This window comes from Mesoplodon mirus (assembly GCF_964341445.2).
Source record: "Mesoplodon mirus genome assembly, chromosome: 14".
NCBI lineage: Eukaryota > Metazoa > Chordata > Mammalia > Artiodactyla > Ziphiidae > Mesoplodon > Mesoplodon mirus.
In genome coordinates this window covers 86969612-86991020 of record NC_138990.1, presented here as the reverse complement: position 1 = coordinate 86991020, position 21409 = coordinate 86969612, and the positions used below count along the sequence as shown (strand labels likewise).

The 21409-nt window shown below is 54.6% G+C and overlaps 1 protein-coding gene across 1 annotated transcript; it reads left to right on the top strand.

Moving 5' to 3' along the window:
• Positions 1-7196: 7196 nt before the first annotated feature.
• Positions 7197-16805, top strand: FBXO41 (F-box protein 41; the record flags this gene model as incomplete). The annotated part of the gene is made up of 12 exons (XM_082642770.1): positions 7197-8089; positions 9614-9839; positions 10328-10401; positions 10669-11027; positions 11803-12044; positions 12277-12392; positions 12513-12665; positions 12831-12926; positions 14562-14680; positions 14839-14997; positions 16496-16611; positions 16743-16805. The coding sequence occupies 12 exons, from the start codon at positions 7197-7199 to the stop codon at positions 16803-16805; spliced, it is 2616 nt and encodes an 871-aa protein (XP_082498896.1).
• Positions 16806-21409: the final 4604 nt, after the last annotated feature.

Sequence of the window (21409 nt, the reverse complement as noted above, 5' to 3'; positions counted from 1 at the left end):
GTGTGCCTAGAGCTTGTGCTCCGCAACAAGAGAAGCCACCACAATGAGAAGCCCGCGCACCCCAACGAAAAGTGGCTCCCACTCGCCGCAGCTAGAGAAAGCCCGCGCATAGCGACAAAGACCCAACGCAGCCAAAAACAAATAAATTAATAAATTTAAAAAAATTAGGTATTAATAGTATTGACTGGGGACTGGAGTCCCTGGAATCCCCCTAGATTAAAAAAAAAAAAAGAAAAGTAGACTTGAGATAGACATCTGAGATGGGGGAAGGAGATAACAGGTCCTGAGGATGGCAAGGAGGCAGGGCCAGGCTGAAAAAGGAGGCAGGTCTTAGGTTTGCAGAGGTTGCTGATTTGGGGAGACTAGAATGCAAAGGAAAATCTCTGACTGTTCTGTCAAGGTGATCACAGTACAGGATTGTGATGGAATTTGAATAGACAACACTTCTATTTTTCCCTTTCCTTCTCTCCCCTCCTCCCTCCATCACCTTCTTGCTTGCGTTCAGGCAAAGCTTCATGCTCATGCTGAGGAGGTGGGTAGATCTAGGCAGAAACATTCCTAAGAATGATTCATAGTCATTCCTCAGCTCCAGCAGATGGAGGGAAACTGTGGGGTGGGCTGGCCTCAGGTGAAGAGCCACCTGGATCCCAGAAGCCCCTTCCTTCCTCTAGCTTGCACATCCACACTCAGGCCTATACCCCCAGGCCTCCCCCTTTCCCTGCTCTTCTAGAAGCCTGGCTAGCAAGGTGCTGTGTAGGCAAGATTCCCCCACAGGAAGGACCAGCGCTTAGCTGAGATGGACAGGCATACACAGGCGCTCAGAAACCCAGCTGTACGTGCATGAAGAATAATCCTGTTCCTGAACAGTTGTGTGTGTGTGAACCAAGTTCTCCTTATTATGTATGCCTGATCAGTTTGCCAACTTCCTCAGTTTTATCTATAGCCATTAGTTTATTCAGGTTTTTTTATTTCTTCTTGAGTCAATTTTGATCATTCATATTTTCCTAGAAAAGCATTCAGTTCATCCAGATTTTCAAAAATTTGGGCCAGGAGTTGTAACTGGTAGCATTTCAGTAATTTAAAAAAATCTCTGTGTCAGTGGTTATATCCCTCTTTTCATTATAGTGTTATGTATTTGTTTTCTTTCTTTTTCTCTTTGAATAGATTTGCCAGAGGGCTACTTATTTTGTTGGTCTTTTCAGAGAACCATCTTTTGGATTTACCCCTCAAGGCTACTGTTTGAGGGTTTTTTTTTTCCCTCTCTTTTCTTTTTAAAATTTTTATTGGAGTATAGTTGCTTTACGATATTGTGTTTCTACTGTACAGCAAAGTAAATCGACTATACGTATACATGTATCCCCTCTTTTTTTGGATTTCCTTCCCATTTAGGTCACCACAGAGCATTGAGTAGAGTTCCCTGAGCTATACAGTAGGTTCTCATTAGTTTTCTATTTTATACATAGTATCAATAGTGTATATATGTCAATTCCAATCTCCCACTTCATCCCACCCTCCCCTTTCCCCCTTGGTATCCATACGTTTGTTGTGTATGTCTATGTCTGTATTTCTGCTTTGTAAATAAGATCGTCTATACCAATTTTTTCAGATTCTAGAGTGTTAATATACCTGAAAGAAGGTGATATTAGAACAGTGAGTAATATTTAGTTTTTTAAAAGAAATTTAAGTCCCTATCTTATACATACTAATGTACTTTTAGATGAAATGATACAATAACTTGGATTTGCTCAAAATTATCCAGTGGTGGAGGAGGTGTGAACCGGAGAACAGTGTACAGATGAAAAAAACTGGCCACGAGTTGATAATTTCTGAAGTTAGATGATGGGTACATAGGAGTTCATCATCATATTCTCTCTATTTTGGAATATGTGTGAAAATCTCCATAACAAAAAGTTGGGTTTTTTTAAATCCTTGTCTCACCATGCATACCAAAAATTTCTAGATGGATGAAAACTCCAGTGTATAAAGGAAACCACACAGCCTGAAATATTTGCATGCTACCAGTCATTGTCAGTTATAATATTATGGTTATTTGTTTAAAGCCCTTAATTTAAAACATGTTCGGGACTTTTTAAAAAAGGAGATCACAAAGTACTAAAAGTTTATATAACCCTTGGATAGGGATGGACTTTCTAAGCATGACAACAAAATGAGAAATCCTAAAGATTTTACTGAAGGAAATTTTAAAGCTTTAGTATATCAATAAAGACTGTAAACAAAAGTAAAAGCTAATCAACACACTCAAGAAAAATATTTGTAGTATATAAATGACAAAAGATCAATATTCTAAAAAGCCTTCAAAAATCAACAAGAGGGCTTCCCTGGTGGCACAGTGGTTGAGAGTCCGCCTGCGGATGCAGGGGACACGGGTTCGTGCCCCGGTCCAGGAAGATCCCACATGCCGCAGAGCGGCTAGGCCCGTGAGCCATGGCCACTGAGCCTGCGTGTCCAGAGCCTGTGCTCCGCAACAGGAGAGGCCACAACAGTGAGAGGCCCGCATACAGCAAAAAAAAAAAAAAAAAAAAAAAATCAACAAGAAAAGATGAATGTTCAGTATAAAAATGAGCAAAGTAGTACATAGTCAAGGCACCGAAGAGATATAAATGACTGATAAATTGTGAAAAAATGTCCAGCCATTAGTAATCAAAAAAATGCAAGTGAAACAGCCAGGCCATTTTTCAAATTGGCAAGAGTACATCAAGGCCAAAGCATGAAGCTGTGGAGTTTGGCTGCAGCCGACAGATGATCGGCATAATTGAAGGATGATAAGCAGGAGTTATCTCTAGTCAGAGGCATCTGGTGCCTTATATAGGATGGTAGAGAGCTGTGAGACCAAAGGCTGGAGTAGCAGTCCAGGGGTGGGGGGAGCACAAAGCATGAGAAGAGAACAGTTGTGTTGAGAGAATTCAAAGGAAAAATCAGCTGGTCTTGATGGCTAGCAGACAGCAAAATCAAGATGGCCAGGGCTGTGGGGTGCCTGGGAGGACAGTGGCACTCTTGAGGGAAACAGGGATGCTGGGGCATGGGTCAGAGAAGTCCAAGGTTTGTTTTTTGGTGCTGTGGGTCATTGTGGTAGTTTAGAGCCTCATTACTGGCTACCAATTCCAATGATTTAATCTACAAAACAATTTGCTGCCTCACACAATTGACAAGTCCTGGGTTAAAGTTTTTGGCACATCTGGATCTGGGTGCTCAAGGGATGTCATGAGGAGTCTTTTTCTTCTTCTCACCCAGAGAGAGGACAGAAAGGGCCACTAGGAGCTCCAGCCTCACACTCTGCCGGCTGAGCACAGGTCTAGAGTGGCTGTATTGGCCTGGCCTAGGAAACTCGCCCAGTACAGAGTGCTAACTGTGACTGATGAACAGGCCAAGGTCACATGAGCTCCCCTGGAGCCTGGGGGTGGGGTCAGCCCTACCCAAACAACATCAACTCAGAGTGGGGGGGAAATGGTTCTCCAAGGGAAAACTGGGGTGTCTACCTACAAAGGGGGACTGGAGTTGAAGAGCAAAACCAATAAATGTCCACTACCTTCCACCTCTGTCCAAGATCTAGACAGATCCCCCTTCTTGTATAATTTAAAAATTTTCTCTGTTTATCATAATGCAATTGTCCCTTACAAAACTTAAAACACACCTGTCCCACCTCCGGAAGGAGACGTTCCAAGTTCTCACCACTTACCATGCCCAGCCCCAATTCAAGATCTTATCTGTCGTGGTACTGAGCTAGCCCCTCATGGTCTTTCAATTTATGGCCAAACTACAATGATGGAAGAAAAATTGGATAACTGAAAGAACAAAACCCTCCCAGTTGAAGAGGGGAGGTGAGGGAGAACACTCTGGGGTCACAAGTCCATAGCCCAGTCCACATGCTTGAGCAGTCGGCGTGGATGAGGTTCCCTGGCCCACCCGTCTGCTGCTCTGGTTCTGCTGTCTCGGAGAGCATCCCTTATCCTTCATGCTCTGTGGCCCTGTGCAAAAGGGGCTTTGAGGGGTCACCTCCCATTGGTGGAGGTTTGGGGGTGGGAAACTGTAAGGGCTGAGTAATCCCTGGCCTTTGTTTTCCAGGTTTGTGGGTTTTTCCTGGCAATACAATCCCTTTAATGATTAGAAAGCTCTCAGTCAGTTCGTATTCAGCCATCCCCAGAGCTATTAACCAAACTGGAAACCTATTGAAAGTTATAATTCTTTATTTTTATTTATTTTTTTATTTTTTTGCGGTATGCGGGCCTCTCACTGTTGTGGCCTCTCCCGTTGCGGAGCACAGGCTCCGGACGCGCAGGCTTAGCGGCCATGGCTCACGGGCCCAGCCGCTCTGCGGCATGTGGGATCCTCCCGGACCGGGGCACGAACCCGTGTCGCCTGCATTGGCAGGCAGACTCTCAACCACTGCGCCACCAGGGAAGCCCGAAAGTTATAATTCTTGAATCAAGTTCCTGGTGATGCTGTTGGGGGAGGAGGAGGAGTTGTCTCTTAGCAACAGGGCTTGGTGCTCTGCCTGTCCCAGGAGCCCGTGGTTCTGTGGCTCTAGCTAGGCCTCTGCCGCAGGGCAATGCAAACTCCTAGTCTGTGATGAGAGGCAGAGTTCGTTTGCCCCTTCTCCCTCAAGCTGCATCTCACTGGAAGGCTGCCTGTATTGGAAGCAACGGTTGCCTCTGTTGAGCTGGGAGGGCACAGCAGGAGGGGTTCAAGAGGGCCTGAGGAGTGAAGAGCCTATCAGGCCCCAGGTTTGTCTCCCTCTGCGTTTCCAGCCTGCCTGTCTTTGCTTGAGCTGACTTTAGCTAGAAGCAGAGAACTGGCTCTTAATTATCTGACCCTCAGCCATATTGAATTACTGGCCTCAGGCAGAAAGGGCCTCTCTGGGCAAAGGAGCATTTTCTTCCTCTCTGCTTTCAGATGGGCCCCTTTTAGCCAGAGCGTGTCTCTTTCTTGTTGGACGTTTTTCTACAAGTCCCCTAAAGTTCCAGCCTTGGTAGGAACATCTGAGCTCTAGAGGCCGTGGGAGAGTTTCATCAGCTGCTTTGCTGCTGTGTAGCAGGCTTCACCAACTTCTGAGCAGGGGAAGCGGTACGGTCCCTCTTAGTTCAGCTAATTCCTTCTAAAATTTTTTCCCAAAAAATTTGACTTCTGATTCTAATTTCTGAGTTTGGAATTTTTTCTGGTGCAGATAACACAGACCCAACTCCAACTGGCTAAAGCAAAAGGAATTGATTGGCTCACACAACTGAACAGACCAGGATCTCAAACAGTGTGAGGAATCTCACTTCTACCTGTCTGTGTTGGCTTCATTCCCAGGTGGTTCCTCCCAGAGGAGGCAAAGATGGCCCTCACAGCTCTGGCCCTCCCCATCAGCTTTGAAACCTGAGCCCAAAGAGGATGCTTTCCCCAGTAATGCCAGAGAAGTCCCGGAGAAATGACTCATTGACTCAAGTTGGGTGATCTGTGCCCATCTCAGGACTCTGACTGGCCAGGCTTATATCACATTCTTACCCCTGGAGCAAGGGTGAACCATCAACCCCCACCCAGACCACATGGACTGAGAAAGTGGGGAAGGAAGGATGGTGACCCAAGGTCAAAGCAGGGTGCTGTTGCCAGGGGGACGACTGGGTGCTGGGCTGGCAAAGGGAACAGGCATCCACCCATACATCCATGTGGAAAGCCAGAAGGCAAATGGAACTCAAGAGTAGGTCAGGATAGAGAGGTAGAGCTGAGAGTCAAGGCTTAAAGATGTGAGTAAACCAGACTGTGGGAGTGAACCAGATAAAGGCAAAGGGGGCTTGAAGGCAGACCTCCCATCAGGAGATAGGAAGATTAAGAAGACAGCAAGAAGAAAAGGTCAGAGAACCCAAACGGGGCAGCTTCATGGCAGCCTATGAACATGGAGCGGTCAGTAGTATTATCCAAGGGACGAAGTAGGTGAAGACCCTTGATGACAACTACATTGTCTGATTAGCAGGTGGTCTGTGACTTGAAGAGCACAGTGATAGCAGAGGTGGTTGAAGCCTGGTAGCAGGCATTTAGGAAGAGGAGGGCAGTGAAGAATAGGGTAGGGATCCCACAAGGCAGGGGAAGGGTGACCGGAAGCCAGAGATAAGGGGGGATGGGCAGCAGGCGTTCAGGGTGACCAGGAGTGGGACGCCAGGAAGGGTGGTGACTTGTGCCAGAAGGAACCTGGAGAAGACAAGTATCATGGCCCTTAAGGCAAAGGGAAGAGCAAGGATGGGAGGGAGTGGGACAGAAGCAGGAACGGGAACAGTGACATAACACTGGTATCATCAGGTGAGGTGACATCTTGGTCACTGCAACATGGTACCAATAGTCCAGCTGGTCTAATGAGTGTGGTTTGCAAGACACGAAATAAGCATTTTTTTGAGATGTAATAAGCTAGTACATATAGTACACTAACCGTAAGTGTACATGTGTATAAGCTGTATAACCTTACATGTACACCTGTATAACCACCACTCATATCAAGATAGCATTTTCAGCTTTACATAAAGTTCCCTCCTGCCCCTGCCCAGTCTATACAGGCCCCAGGGGTAAACTCTATCCTGACTTCTGTCACCATCAGTTTAGTCTGTTCTTGAACTCCATATGTGTGGAATCCAGCAGTATGCAATCTAGTCTGGCTTCTTTCATGCAGCATAATATTAAATGGATTCACCCATGTTGTTGCATGTACCAGTGGTTCCTTTTCTTATCGCTGGGTAACATCCCATTATGAATATAACACAATTTATCCATTCTACTGGTGATGGGCACTTCCGTTATGTCCAGGTTGTAACTATTATAAATAAAACTAATGCTTTTTTTCTTTCTTTCTTAGAGAATTCTCATTCTTTCTCACTCTCATACATGCACAGCCCACACACAGGTACTGGAGCAGGCCAGTCCCCCTCTGGGAGGTCTGGCCATTGGTCTCCCCTCACCTCTCTCTTCTGGGCACGTGTTTTCTGGGGAAGTCAATTTTGTCATGGGTGGGGGATACGGGTTGGAGGTGGGGAGGGATACCACCCTCCTAAGGCTTGCTCCCTCTCTTCTAGCCTCCTTGCCCCTGGCCGCCAGCGCCCTGAGTCTGCCTGACCCCTCAGGGGGCCTCGCCCGCGGCCCCCCATGAGCGCGCCCGGCTGACCCTCAGGGCGGCCGCGGTGGAGCCCGGGCGCCGCGGGTACGGCGGGACCATGGCCTCGCTGGACCTGCCCTACCGCTGCCCCCGCTGCGGGGAGCACAAGCGCTTCCGGAGCCTGTCGTCGCTGCGCGCGCACCTGGAGTACAGCCACACGTACGAGACGCTCTACATCCTCTCCAAGACCAACAGCATTTGCGACGGCGCCGCGGCGGCCGCGGCTGCCGCCGCCGCCGCGTCCGGCTTCCCTCTGGCGCCTGAGCCCGCCGCCCTGCTGGCCGTGCCAGGCGCCCGGCGCGAGGTCTTCGAGAGCACGTCCTTCCAGGGCAAGGAGCAGGCGGCCGGGCCGTCCCCCGCGGCGCCACACCTGCTGCACCACCATCACCACCACGCACCCCTCGCCCACTTCCCTGGCGACCTGGTGCCCGCCAGCCTGCCCTGCGAGGAGCTGGCTGAGCCGGGCCTCGTGCCCGCCGCCGCCGCGCGCTACGCGCTCCGCGAGATCGAGATCCCGCTGGGGGAGCTTTTCGCCCGCAAGTCCGTGGCCTCCTCGGCGTGCTCGACGCCGCCGCCCGGGCCTGGCCCCGGGCCCGCCTCTGCCTCGCCCGCGTCTCCCTCGCCCGCCGATGTGGCTTACGAAGAGGGCCTGGCTCGCCTCAAGATCCGAGCGCTGGAGAAGCTGGAGGTGGACCGACGGCTGGAGCGGCTGAGCGAGGAGGTGGAGCAGAAAATCGCGGGCCAGGTGGGCCGGCTTCAGGCCGAGCTGGAGCGCAAGGCGGCGGAGCTGGAGACTGCGCGGCAGGAGAGCGCGCGGCTGGGGCGCGAGAAGGAGGAGCTGGAGGAGCGCGCTTCTGAGCTCTCGCGCCAGGTGGACGTGAGTGTGGAGCTGCTGGCCTCGCTCAAGCAGGACCTGGTGCACAAGGAACAGGAGCTGAGCCGCAAGCAGCAGTGAGTGGCCCGAAGGGCCTTGTGGGTGGGTGTGTCCGCGAATGTTCCTGAGTAGGTGACCATGCGTGTCACTGTGCCGCCGCCACCACCGTGAGTGTGGCTATGTATGTGGCCAAATTATAGGGGATCTGTGGCCACTAGCGTGTAATGGTGGTGCGCGTGTGGCCAAGAGTGTCATGAAGGTGTGTGTTTAGGACTCTGAGTCCATGGCAGTGTGACCGCGTGTGTAAAGACGGTTTCTCTTCCTTCTCTGCCCTCCTACCAAGGCCAGTTCCTGATTGTGACACCAGATCGTCTTCCCTTTTGCCTACTCAAGGACATGGCTCAATTTTCCCCTCTCCCTTTGCCCCCGTCAGGTTTTCCCTATCTACTGTATCACTGCTGAAAACATACAGACATACGGTCCTTTCTCCACTCTGCCTAACCCTATCTCCCCCTTAAGCTACCGCCCCTTCTCTCCTCCTTACAGAAAAACTCCTTGAAAATATTGTTTCTACTCCTCATCTTCAGTTTCTTTCCCCACTTTCTCTCTTGAACCCACTCTGATCAGTTGTCCACCTCCATCACTATCCTCCATGTCATAAATGACCTTCATGTTACCGAGGCCAAGTCATCATCTTACTTGGCCCATTGGCAGCATTTGACACAGCTGATCCTTGAAACGCCTCTTTAACTTGGCTTCTAAGACACTCTCCTTGGAACTACCGTCTATCTTTCTATTGGCTTCTTTTCAGTCTTCTTTGCTGGCTTCTCCTCATTCCTCTGATCTTTCAATGTAGAATTATGAAGTACACAGATGTTATTTATTTGTCCCCATTGTGATACAAGCTCCATGGGGGGCAGGAAGTTTTCTCTGCTTTGTTCACTGCTGGACACCCCAATGCCTAGAACGGTGCTTGGCACCTAGAAGGTGCCTGTAAATGGTGAATGGATGCATGAACAACTGTGAATGCACTCGAGAGTAAATACTCACATGACTCTTAAGTGTACTGTGTGTCCGTGCAACTCCTGGAGGTTGGTGCAACTGTAAGTGTGCTTTTCTGAATCTGAGAATGTTTCTGAAAGTGTGTGTGTTTGAATGTGTTGGTAGGACTGTGCCTCAGACTGTGTGCCTGTGAATGAACGGGATACGAGTACATGTACGTGAGCGTGGGGGGCTGTCTCCTGGGCTATGTGGACTGTAAGTGTGTGCCCGTGAGTGTTTCTGGAGAAGGGAGGTGGCTGTGTGTGACTGAGCACACCTGTGAGTATTTCTGTGGGGAGCAGCGGTGTCTGGTTGTGTGTTTGGGCCTGGGTTGGTGGGGTGTGCATGTATGACTCGGAGTGTGCGCTTGCATTTCTGCGTGTGCCGTCGTGTTGTGTGGGGCAGTGTTCCTGGGTGTGCTCTGTGTGTACCCATGTGACCACGAGTGGACCCTGCGGCCAGCTGTGCCCGTGTCTCTCCCTACCGCTCAGGGTCTCCTCCGGAGGGTGGGTGGGCATCCAGGCCAAGGCACTGGGGTAAAGAGACTGCTCCGGGCCCAGGGAGGTGGTGCAGATTGACCAGTTCCTGAAGGAGACGGCGGCGCGGGAGGCCAGCGCCAAGCTGCGGCTGCAGCAGTTCATCGAGGAGCTCCTCGAGCGGGCCGACCGCGCCGAGCGGCAGCTGCAGGTCATCAGCAGCAGCTGTGGCAGCACTCCCAGTGCCAGCCTGGGCCGCGGAGGTGGGGGAAGTGGTGCTGGGCCCAGTACCCGGGGCCCAGGCAGGACGGTGAGTGCCCACCTGCCTTCCCTCCTCCACCTGCACACCTGACCCCTACAACCATGCCTCACACATGGCCTGACAACCCCCCGCCCCACGATGCTCCGTGCTTCCTTCTTTGGCTCTTCCCCATGAGCAGATTCCAGGCCTGAAGTTGGGGTCCAGGAATAGGGCCAGCCCTGAGGTTGTAGTGAGATACCATCCAGCAACCCCAGTCCTCAGGCAGGGGTTTGCCTCTGCCCATCCCTGCAAATGAGAGCCCAGGAGCCACAAGCCGGGGCCTGGGGTACTTGGTGGGTGTGGGGAGGGGGCTGGTGAGCCTGCCTCTCTGGGCTGTCTGTCTGTCTACTTGTCCATCTTTCCCAACTGTTCTCCTTCTTCTCTCTTCTCCACCCCCCCCGCCTTCTCTCCATCTTGTACCCTGTTTCTCCTGTTCCTTCTCATCCTCTGGCCTCCTCTGCCCCCGTGCCCTTCCCTCCCACTCTGGGGGCCCACAGCGAGAACACCACGCGGGCCTGGCCATGCCTAGCACGTACGCGGTGTCACGGCATGGCTCTTCTCCCAGCACAGGGTAAGCCGCGGGCCTGGCCCGCCCCACACAGCCCACCCTCCCCCTGGAAAGGTCCACTGGCCCGCTGGCTGGCTGGCCCATCTGGGCCGTGGCTTCCCCTCCTCCCCCCGTCCTCCTCGGGTCACCTCTGTCTGGCTTTCCACACTCAGAGGGGACTCTTGGAAAGTAAGGTGGGTGGGTTGCCCTTGGCCAGTGGTGGGGTGGCATAGGGAGTTCAGGCAGGCCTAGGACCCCTTCCTCCTCACCACCTGGTCCACCCTACCCCAGGGCCTGCAGTCGCATCCCAGCTGCATCCCAGAGCTCAGGCTGCTATGACAGTGACAGTCTGGAGCTGCCCCGGCCAGAAGAGGGGGCCCCTGAGGACAGTGGCCCCGGGGGCTTGGGCACACGGGTCCAGGCTGCCAACGGCGGCTTGGAGCGGGCCCAGCCCCCTCGCAGCTCAGGCTTGCGGCGCCAGGCCATCCAGAACTGGCAGCGCAGACCTCGCCGACACAGCACGGAGGGGGAGGAAGGTGACGTCTCGGATGTGGGCTCCCGAACCACCGAGTCAGAGGCTGAGGGCCCTTCGGATGCCCCCCGCCCTGGGCCTGCTATGGCTGGGCCGTTGAGCAGCTGCCGGCTCTCTGGTGAGTCTTGGGAGGGGGCCTGAGAGGCCAGTCTTTCCATGGCGCTCTCAGGGGGCACAGGGCTGAGGCAGTAAATCTCCTGGGCTCCTGCACCGCCTTTCGCCTCGCCCCAGACTTCCCACACTGAGCATGACAAACTCCCTCCCGCACAGGGCCCAGCAAGTTTGGGGCAGGAGCTGCTGGGACAGGGCGGTGCTGTAGCACAGGGGCACTCAGGTTGGGTATTGCACAAGGATGCCACAACTAAGGGGGTCCCTTCACATGACATTCACAGGAGAGGAGTTGAGTGTTCAAACTGAAGCCTGGGGACAGCAGGGCGAACCCTCTCCTGTATCCACACAAAGCCATGTGCATATGTCAGTGGGTCAGGGTCAGGAGGCTGGAGAGTTCAGGTCAGGGTGCATGGCTGTGCCCCCGTGACTGCTCTGGGCAACCTCTCACCTGCATTCTGTTCACAGATGCAGGGTTTCTATCCAAGCCCCTTCCTTCTCCAACCTTGACTCGGTCACCTCATCTAGGGGATGACTTTGGAATATGTGATGATATACGACCTTAAAAAGAAAGTTCCCTTGAGGAAGGGCCACCTTTTTCTAATTTGCAAAATTAGGAATGAGGGTGATGCAGAGGAGGGGGAAGCAGAGGCCCTTTGTCCCTCCTCCCAAGTTGCTGGTCCCCTGGCATGGTTCTGTCATGCCCATTCCTCCTACAGCTCCTACCCTACCCCAGCTCCCCACCCATACCCCACGCTGACCTTTGACCCCGTGATATTGTGCAGCCCGCCCTGAGGGAGGCAGTGGGCGGGGTCGGCGAGCTGAGAGGGGCAGCCCCTCACGCTCCAATGAGGTCATCAGCCCGGAGATCCTCAAGATGCGAGCCGCCCTGTTCTGCATCTTCACCTACCTGGACACGCGCACACTGCTACATGCCGCCGAGGTCTGCCGGGACTGGCGCTTCGTGGCCCGCCACCCTGCCGTCTGGACACGGGTGCTGCTTGAGAATGCCCGCGTCTCTTCCAAGGTGCCTGTCCCTGCCTCCCGCCCTGCCCTCCTAATCACCCTTGCTGTGAACCCACCTTTTCCCTGGCAGAGTCTGGCCCCGCAAGGTCTGGTCCTTGCAACCTTTTACAGCACCCCGGCTCCAACCTGACTCCCCAAAATGCTCTCGTGAGGCCTCCTGTCCTGGGCTGGTTCACTTCCAGCCAACCAAACTCAGATCCCCTCATCCCCAGGTAACCCCTCTCTCCCTGCAGTTCTTGGCAATGCTGGCTCAGTGGTGCACCCAGGCCCACTCGCTGACACTGCAGAACCTGAAGCCCCGGCAGCGGGGCAAGAAGGAGAGCAAAGAGGAGTATGCCCGGAGTACCCGGTGAGGCCACGGTGGGTGGGCGGGGGTTGCTTCTGGGCTGCAGACCCAGAGTGATGTCGGGATGCTTCCCAGAGGAGGAGCTGGCCACAAACAGTGCCCTGACCTCTTGGCTATCCCCAGGGGCTGTCTGGAAGCAGGGCTAGAGTCTCTGCTGAAGGCTGCTGGGGGGAATCTGCTGATCCTGCGCATCTCCCACTGTCCCAACGTCCTCACTGACCGTTCGCTCTGGCTGGCCAGCTGCTACTGCCGCGCCCTGCAGGCTGTCACCTACAGGTGGGTCCACACTGCAAGAAGCAAGGCTTCGGGCCCCAGGGATCCCTGGGCTCTGCATACCCTTCCCCCAGGGCTCTCGGGCAAAGGGACCCAAGAGCTCTGTGGCCCAAGGGAAAGGAGCAGAGGCCACCGGAGTTGGTGGCCCCAACTTTGTCTTTTCAACAGAAGCGCCACAGACCCGGTGGGCCATGAGGTCATTTGGGCCCTGGGCGCAGGCTGCAGAGAGATTGTCTCCCTCCAGGTGGCGCCACTTCACCCCTGGTGAGCCCAGGCAGGGGTGGGGAAGGGCAGGGTTGGGGCTGGGTGTGGGGCTGAGGACTGAGCAGATCTGGGCCCATTCCATATGCAGTTTGGGGTGACAGATTCACATTCATCAGTCTGTGTCTTTAGGCGACAGGAGCAGGGCTTCAGAATCAGACTTTGGATCACGTCCTGGCCGGCTAGCAGTGTGACTTTGGGCTACCCAGTCGTGCCTTAGTTTCTCAACTGTAAAGTGAAGGTGGTATTAGATCTGTCGATCCTATTAGGACTATAGCTGGCTCAAATGAGATGTGTGCGTAAAGGCTGCAGAGCCCACGGTGGGCTGTTTCCCACACTAGCTGGAAATAGCCAGGTTTGTTTGGCACATGAAAGGCAGTTCAGGGAGGACATTGTATAATGTACAAAAGAGCTGGTTTTCCAAGAATCGGGGTGTGAGGTCATTCATCACTTTACTTGGAATTCCTCAAACATACCAGGCTTTTTCACTCCCTGCGCCTGCCCTGCAAGCCCCTCTCCACGTGACACCTCCTTCCGGGTCCCCCAGTGTCCTGTCACTAACACCCTGGTAGAATTTGTCACTGCTCCCCTGTCTCCATTCCTCTTGCACCTTGTCCTGGCCCCTGCTGTAGTCCATTTTACAATAATTTCTCTATATTTCAGTCTACACCAGACACATGTTTCTCAGGGCAGAGGCTGTGAATGTCCATTTCTGTATCCCTGATACTGAGCACGTGGCAGATGCTGGGCGATTGTTAAGTGAGAAGTGTTCAGGGAAGGAGTACGTGTGGTGTGAGTGGTGGGCAGGGCCCAGCGAGCAATGAGTGTGGAAAGGAAGGTTTGGGCCAAGGTCAGAAGGCCTTGCCTAAGGGGTTTTAGATGTTTGCATTTTGTCTAGAAAGCACTGGGAAGCCACTGGGGGATTTTAGATCTTAAAAAATGGGATGAGGGGCTTCCCTGGTGGCGCAGTGGTTGAGAGTCCGCCTGCCGATGCAGGGGACACGGGTTCGTGCCCCGGTCCGGGAAGATCCCACGTACCGCGGAGCGGCTGGGCCTGTGAGCCATGGCCGCTGAGCCTGCGTGTCCAGAGCCTGTGCTCCACAACGGGAGAGGCCACAACAGTGAGAAGCCCGCGTACTGCAAAAAAAAAAAAAAAAAAAAAAAAAAATGGGATGACATCAGACTAGGAATGTTCTGTGTCATCCCCCCCACTGCCCACCTCTTGGAGGCAGGGACCATGTCTCTGTGTCACCACTGTGTCCCCAGGGCCCAGCTCAATTGTTCTTGGTCATGACAGGCACTTGAGAGGCTTCTGTTGAATGAGTGAAAGGATATGGGAGTAGGTGGCTGGCTGTCAGCAGCTGCTGGATGAACTGGCAGGGAGACTAGTTGTATACTCAGATGAATATGGATGGTGGTCTGAACTGTGGGTTGAAGAGTTATTCAGGAATCAGAATCTGCAGGTCTCGGCAGGAGGTGAGGGGGAGGAGTCAGTGAAGATCCCAGGTTTCTGACTTGAACGGCTGGGTGGTTGGTGGGGCCTCGCCTTTGAGGGGCGGGTCCTGACAGAGGAGCAGGCTTAGGGTATCATGCATCCAGGGGCTTCCCTGACAGACCTCCCTCCACCCTGTTCTCCAGCCAGCAGCCCACACGCTTCAGTAACCGCTGCCTACAGATGATCGGTCGCTGTTGGCCCCACCTCCGGGCCCTGGGGGTCGGGGGTGCCGGCTGTGGGGTGCAGGGCCTGGCATCACTCGGTGAGTCTTTCCTTGGGACTGGGGTAGGGGGTGATGGGAAGCAGGCGTGGATGCAACACTGAAATCCCAGAGGGACTCGGGGCTGCAGCCTGGGTGGTGGCAGGAGGTGATCTGGGGTGTTTGTCAGCAGGACCTTGCCTCTTCTTCCCTCTTCCTAGCGAGAAACTGCATGCGACTGCAGGTCCTGGAGCTGGACCACGTGTCGGAGATCACCCAAGAGGTGGCGGCTGAGGTCTGCCGGGAAGGTCTGAAGGGACTGGAGATGTTGGTGCTCACGGCCACCCCTGTCACCCCCAAGGCCCTACTGCATTTCAACAGTGAGTGATGGGGAGCATGGGGTGGGGTCCCACTGTTGCCTCTTACCATGTCTTGTCAACAGGTAGCATAACCGACTCCCTCTCGCTCCTAGTCAGCAAACACCAGGACTGGGGTCAGATTGACCAGGGTTCTAGTCCTGGCTTTGCCACCAGTGCCTTCTGAGGCCAGTGTGGCATTTAAGGCCTGCCAGCATCTGACCCAAATGGTTCAGTTCAGTGGATATGTATTGCCTTGTGCTCTGTCCACGTTGGAGGCATGAGCTGTTCAGCACCATCTACCATCTACCCCAAAACGAGCCTCCAGCCAAGGGCAAAGGCCGAACAGATGGGTTCTGGAACTGGCTGACCTAGGTCTCAGTTCTGGCTCTACTGATTATTAGCTGTGTGACTTTGGGCAAATTACTGTACTTCTCTTGGGTTCTGTATCCCCATTTTTTTTTTTTTTTTTTTTTTTTTTTGCGGTACGCGGGCCTCTCACTGTTGCGGCCTCTCCCGTTGCGGAGCACAGGCGCTCCGGAGGCGCAGGCTCAGCGGCCATGGCTCACGGGCCCAGCCACTCCGTGGCATGTGGGATCCTCCCGGACCGGGGCACGAACCTGTGTCCCCTGCATCGGCAGGCAGACTCTCAACCACTGTGCCACCAGGGAAGCCCTGTATCCCCATCTTTTAAGCTGACTTCTAAACCGAATGAGTGGGAGGATTAATGAGATAATGTGTGTGAGCCCCCTAGAACAGTTCTCAGGGGGCTCACACACATGCCTCCGCTGGCCCCTGCCTCCCTCCAGCCCCCACTCCCCTCCCAGTCATTCCTCCACCTTAAGGACACAGGTGCCCAGCTGGGGCTGCACACGCCCAAGGGTAGACCATCATCCGGGACCATTTGGCCCTGGCAGGACCTCACGTCCTGAGCACTGAAGGTTCCTCGACCTTCTTATCATCTCCAGGATCCTCTTCTTCCCCCACTTCAGCCTCAGGGCCCCGCCCTGGACTGACCACCAGAACTAACTGCTTGGCCTCCAAAATCATAACCTTTAGAATCCTCTCAGCCTCCTGACCTTCTTGCTTCTCCTCCCCTGACTTCATGGCAACGTCCAGTCCCTTAAGCCCTCTGCTCCCCGCCTATTTGTTCCCTGCCTTCCCCCTTCAAGTGCTCCAGCCGAGATCCATCAGCCTCACCTCAGCCACTCCATCCTTGTAATTCATTTCCACATGCCCAGACCAGAGCACAGCGGTCTCCTCTGTCAGGGAAGTTGCTAGAGCCCCTGCGCAACTGGCTGTTGTCCACTCGTCCTCCCAGAGTCCACCACAGCCTCTGCTCTTTGACCTCACCCTCCACCTTCTCCCCTTGCCCAGTTTAGCCCGGGGCAGCATGGATCTGCTCCCAGTGCCTGGCACACGATTGTCTCTCAGACGGTTCTGATTCTGTTCATTAGTAAGAGGAGAGAAGACAGCCCCATTGCCCAGATCAGACATGGGCCCCCACCTTACCTTTTCCCAGGCATCTGCCGGAACCTCAAGTCCATTGTGGTCCAGATTGGGATTGCTGATTATTTCAAAGAGCCCAGCAGCCCTGAGGCCCAGAAGCTGTTTGAGGACATGGTGACAAAACTCCAGGTGAGCAGCTGTCTCTGAGGCTGCCCAAGACCCCCAGTGGCATCCCTAGGTTGGGGTTGGTGACCTGGGTGTTTGAAGGGAGGGCTCCACCTGTCTGCCCTGAGGGGAACTAACGCAGGTTTGGTCTGCAGGCCCTACGGCGGAGGCCCGGCTTCTCTAAGATCCTGCACATCAAGGTGGAAGGCGGCTGCTAACCCGGGTGGGGGGCGGCAGGGCCCCTGCCAGCCCCACACCAGGGCACTCTCTTTGGACCTCCAGAGGGACCCTGATTTGTACTAGACCTTTGGAGGCCTAGTGTTATCCCTGGCTTCCAGGGAGGGGTTGTCAGTCTCCTGTCCTGCTGGGACAGTGGAGCAAGAGGCCTGACCCTGAGCACTGCCTCTCCAAGGCAGGGGCTTGGACAGCTGTCCCCCGACTCCCACCCCAACCCCAGCTGGAGCAGCTTTCTGGGCCCAGTCAGCGAAGAGCTGAGTCCCACCAGCACTTGGTGTCATCGCCCTGAGGATCTGCAATAACCACCAGTGGCGCCTCGGCCGCTCGGGCTGCTGTTGCAGGCCTCCCCTTTGTGAGGCCCAGCCTCCTGGTCGGGGGCCTCTGTTAAGCTCCAGGCCAGAGGATTGCTCCACAAGGCAGCTCGGACTTGGCGAGGAGGGCTCTTCTCTTCCCCCTGCCGTGTCCCAGTCTTCTGTGGGGCACCCCCTCCAGGCAGCCCACCGGGGCTCTGGGTCCGTATTTTCCAGGGATAACCCTAGGGGTCTGGGGATGCGGCCAGCCGAAAGTGAGAGGTAGGGGTGCAGCGAGGTAGTGGGGTGGGCGTGGAAGGGCAAGACGTTCGTCCAGAACTTCTCCCCAGGACATCGAGACCACCCCTACCAAGGCAGAGAAAACTTCGAGTTTTTATTGCTGTAGAAAAGACAAGATCCCTCCCAGCCACCACATACCCACGACACACCAGAACTAAATTCAGAGCTAAAAGGTGCATGTTTCTATAACTTCCACCAATCCCGAGCCTCTGGGAAACGGTGTCAGCAGCAAGAAGCAGTTCCTGTCCTCAAGGAATGTACTTCTAATCCGGGTGCTTGGCCAGGAATCTGATGGTCTTTGGGTCCCCAAGGCTACGTGAGAGGGAATCACTGGGCTGCCCTCTGTGCTAGGGCCTGGAGGAGTCCGGAAGGAGGGTGGTTTAGTTTGCTTCCTCGTCTGGCTAGCTTGCTTGAAGATGTGGCTTTGGTAGGGAGCCAGACCCATGGGGCCAAGAATGAGGAAGAGCCACCCACCTCACTGGACTTGCCTCCCTCCTCAATCTCCGCTGGCCCCACAGGCTGAGGGCTGTGTTGGGGGTCTTCTGCCAGGGGCAGTGCTGGGACCTGAGCCAGAACCATTGGCTTAAAATGCAAATGGGGGCTTTCACCGACCCTTGCACAGTTCCCAGAGGGCTAGGTCCTGGCACTATGGCTCTAAAGACTCAGGTCTCCCCAGTTCCGCCTCTCAGGACTCCCACAGTGGCGCAAAGGCCGTGGGTCCTGCCAACCTTCATTTGGAAAGTTCTTTCAAACATTGATCTGGGTCCATCTTAGGGTTTCCTTCTCTCCTGTTACAGGGTGGGCTGTCAGCCCTAATCATTAGGCCACTGGTTCTGGCTGGGGCTGGGCTCTTCTAGTTTCTCAGTCCTTTCCAGAAACCCAACTTTCTGCCGCAACCTGGCACGGACATCAGCCTCGCTCTGGGTTACCCTGCAATGAGGCCTCCGGAGCTGGGACCCCACAGGATCAGAAGTGTACCCAGCTGTCCTGGCTCCCCACTCAGCTGTGTCCTGGCTGTTTTCGTTGTTGATGATTTTCCTCCCGTGGCTTGTTTGGGCCCTGCCCTTTGAAGACCCCAAATACCAAGGGTGGCATGTTGGCAACTCCCTGTCCAGTCCTGCACGAAGCCTTGTCTGTGTGGCATCCCCACCCCAGAGCAGCTGGATCCATTGGCTCTTACCTCCCCAGCCCTGTCCCCAGGAGTCACGAAGGAGAAGCACAACCTTCCTCTGTTCTGGGGCCTGGAAGGGAGGTGGAGGTCCACTCGGCCTGGTTGCCCTGGGTGTGTCTGTTCTGCTTTGCCAACTGCATCCTCCCTCCATAGCCCCTGCTCCCTGTGACCCCAGGATGTCTCCTGGACAAAGCACAAAGGGATGCCCTGCTTGGCTTGAGCCTGTCCTACTGAGGGGCTTTTTCTGCCCTAGGTAGCCTCCATCCCTGAATACAAGGCTTTGGGCAATTTCTCCCTGGGGAGATGCCTGCTCGAATGCCTGGCATCCGTTCTGGGAGACGTCAGGGTGCACAGGCAGCAGGCTTGAGTGGGAGAGAGGTGGTGCTGAAAGGCCTGATGGTTGTCGTAGGTTCCTTCTGTGCACTAGTGCCGAGCACCACCAGCACCGGGGCAGCGGCGTGAACAAGACTCCCCTCTCCCGCTGGTGAGAAGTTTGCCTCCCAACAAGTATGGCTGTTTCCAGGAAACCCACCAAGCCCCCGCCCTGTATTTTCTAGCTGAGTGTGTGAGGGCTGTGTGGGGTGCGTCTTGCACAGGTCCGTGGGAACGATGGGTCACAGCCTGTACCGCTGCACACCTGGGGCTGACAGACTTGCGTGCCCTGGCCTTCGTATCTGCCCCGAGAGCTGGTGGGTTTGCGGGCTCCCCACCAGCTTGATGCTCTTTTTGCCTCTCCTCAGGGGGGTGAGCCCTGCTGCTGAGTGGAGAGCTTTTGTTCGCTTGGTCACTTCTCTGGCAAGCACACAGCTAGGGCTGAGGGTGGCGAACAGGGATGGAGGGCCCGGCCGTCCCTAGGAGCACCTTATCCTTCACTCACCCACAGGAGAGCCCTCTTCCACATCTCACACCTGATGAGATGCAAAAGAGGAGTATCTGTGAGAGCAAACCAACACAGGCCCTGCTCCAGGGGTCCCGGCATGTGTAGAGGCCCCATGGGTGGTGGTCACTTGGTGTCCTTACCACCTCTCCTTGACAGCCCAGCGCCTGGGAGGCTTGGGGTATTTGGCTTGAGTATATCGTGCTTTATTCAGGCTGCCTCCCCACAGCACTGGCAGAGAACAAAGGAGATGCTGTATCTGCATCCCTGAGGGAGAGAAAGTGGGCTGCCCAGAACCATGGCTTTTCACTGGCCAGGAGACCACCTAAGGACCAAGGCAGCTCATGTTTTCCTAGTCCCGTGAGAGTGGAGTTTGAGCCAGTCCCTCAGCAATTGCTGGAAAAAAAAAAAAAAAGCGCCACCTCCGTCCCAAGGCCGCGGCTGCTCCAAGGTTTGACTCTGTCCCTTGCCTTTGGGTCCCACCTGTCCCCCTGGTCCTGGTCTCTAGTCCTCTGGGCTGCCGGTGGGGAGCTGCCCATGCCCCAGTCCCTCTTGGGCGCTAAGTTGAAGATCTTTCCAGAGGGACTATTGGTGCCAAAGACCCAGTTCCTGGTGGACTTGGGGTGAAAACAGGAGAGACGGTGACTGGGTGCAGGGCCCAAGTGCCCAGAGGAGTTAACTCATACCAATGGGATCTGTCCCAGCCCATCAGTCCCTGATGAGTGTAACTTCCCTCCCCCAGGGGCCTGGCACTTCTCTTTTTACCCCTGGTGGCTGTGCTTTCTCACCCAGCCTTGTCCCAGGCCCCGTTTCTGTATATATTGCTGTGTATTGTGTGTGTATTTATTCCCGGACAAGTGTGTTCATCTACAGCCTTGCCTGAGGATAAGGTTTAGGATTGGGTGAAGATCAGAATACCAGGGCCAACTAAGGCAACCAGCTCCTAGTCTGACCCCAACCCCTTGGGACCCTGGCCAGTCCCAAGACTGCCCCGACAATCAGGCAGGCTTCCCCGCCACAAGTCAGAGCCTTGTCTGCCACTGCTGGCAGGGCCCCAGGCCTCAGCTTTGCCCTGGCAGGGGTCTTGCGTGCAGGGGCAGACTCGCCTCAAGGCTGGTGCCAGTAGGCCTGGCTCTAGTGAGCCCTGCTGGCGGGGACCTCCACAACTGGCCCCAGGGCCTGCCTGCCCTGCACAGCCAGGCTGCAGTGGGCCTGAGCTGAGAAGGGAGCTTCCCTCACCCCAAGCACATCAGGCAGAGGGGTGGAGAGCATTTTTTGGTTTTGTTTCCGAAGTGGCGCCAGTACCTCCAGCCCCCAGGGGGCCTTCCCTGGCCCCACTTTTCTGCCCCACCCAGGCATCACCATCCCAGCACTTTGCTCCACATCACCCATAGATGCCCTTTGCTGAATGTACCTGAGTGTATGTATTTAAAAGGACTCAAATGGGCATCAGAATTTGTGGCTCTGTATCCAATAAAAGATGGTGAAACTGGAATTGTATGTGCCTCAGGGAAGTAAATGGTAGGTGGCCACATTTGCCAGTCTGTCACCAAACATTCCTTCAGCTGAAATGCACTGAGGTAGGAAGGAGGTGGATGATCTGAATGGCATCAGTGAGGTGAACTGAAGCATTAGGAAGACCTGTCTCAGGACAGTAGACATCATTGCTGGAGGAAGGCCATGCAGGTTACTGACCGTGCCATAGCTTTCAGTGTGTGCAGGCAGATAAAGAGCCTCAGGGTGTCCTTTCTGACTCTCAGCCAGGAGAAGCCATCTTTAAGGGCAACCCCAGCACAAATATAGCAGGAACAGCACACACTTGCCCATCCCCTCACTGGCTTGGTAACCTTAGGATGCTCTGGCCAGCCAATCTGACTTTGGCCTGATGGAGACCAGTTCCCCATCATGGTCTGGCTCAACTTACCCATTTTACAAAATGGGGTTGCC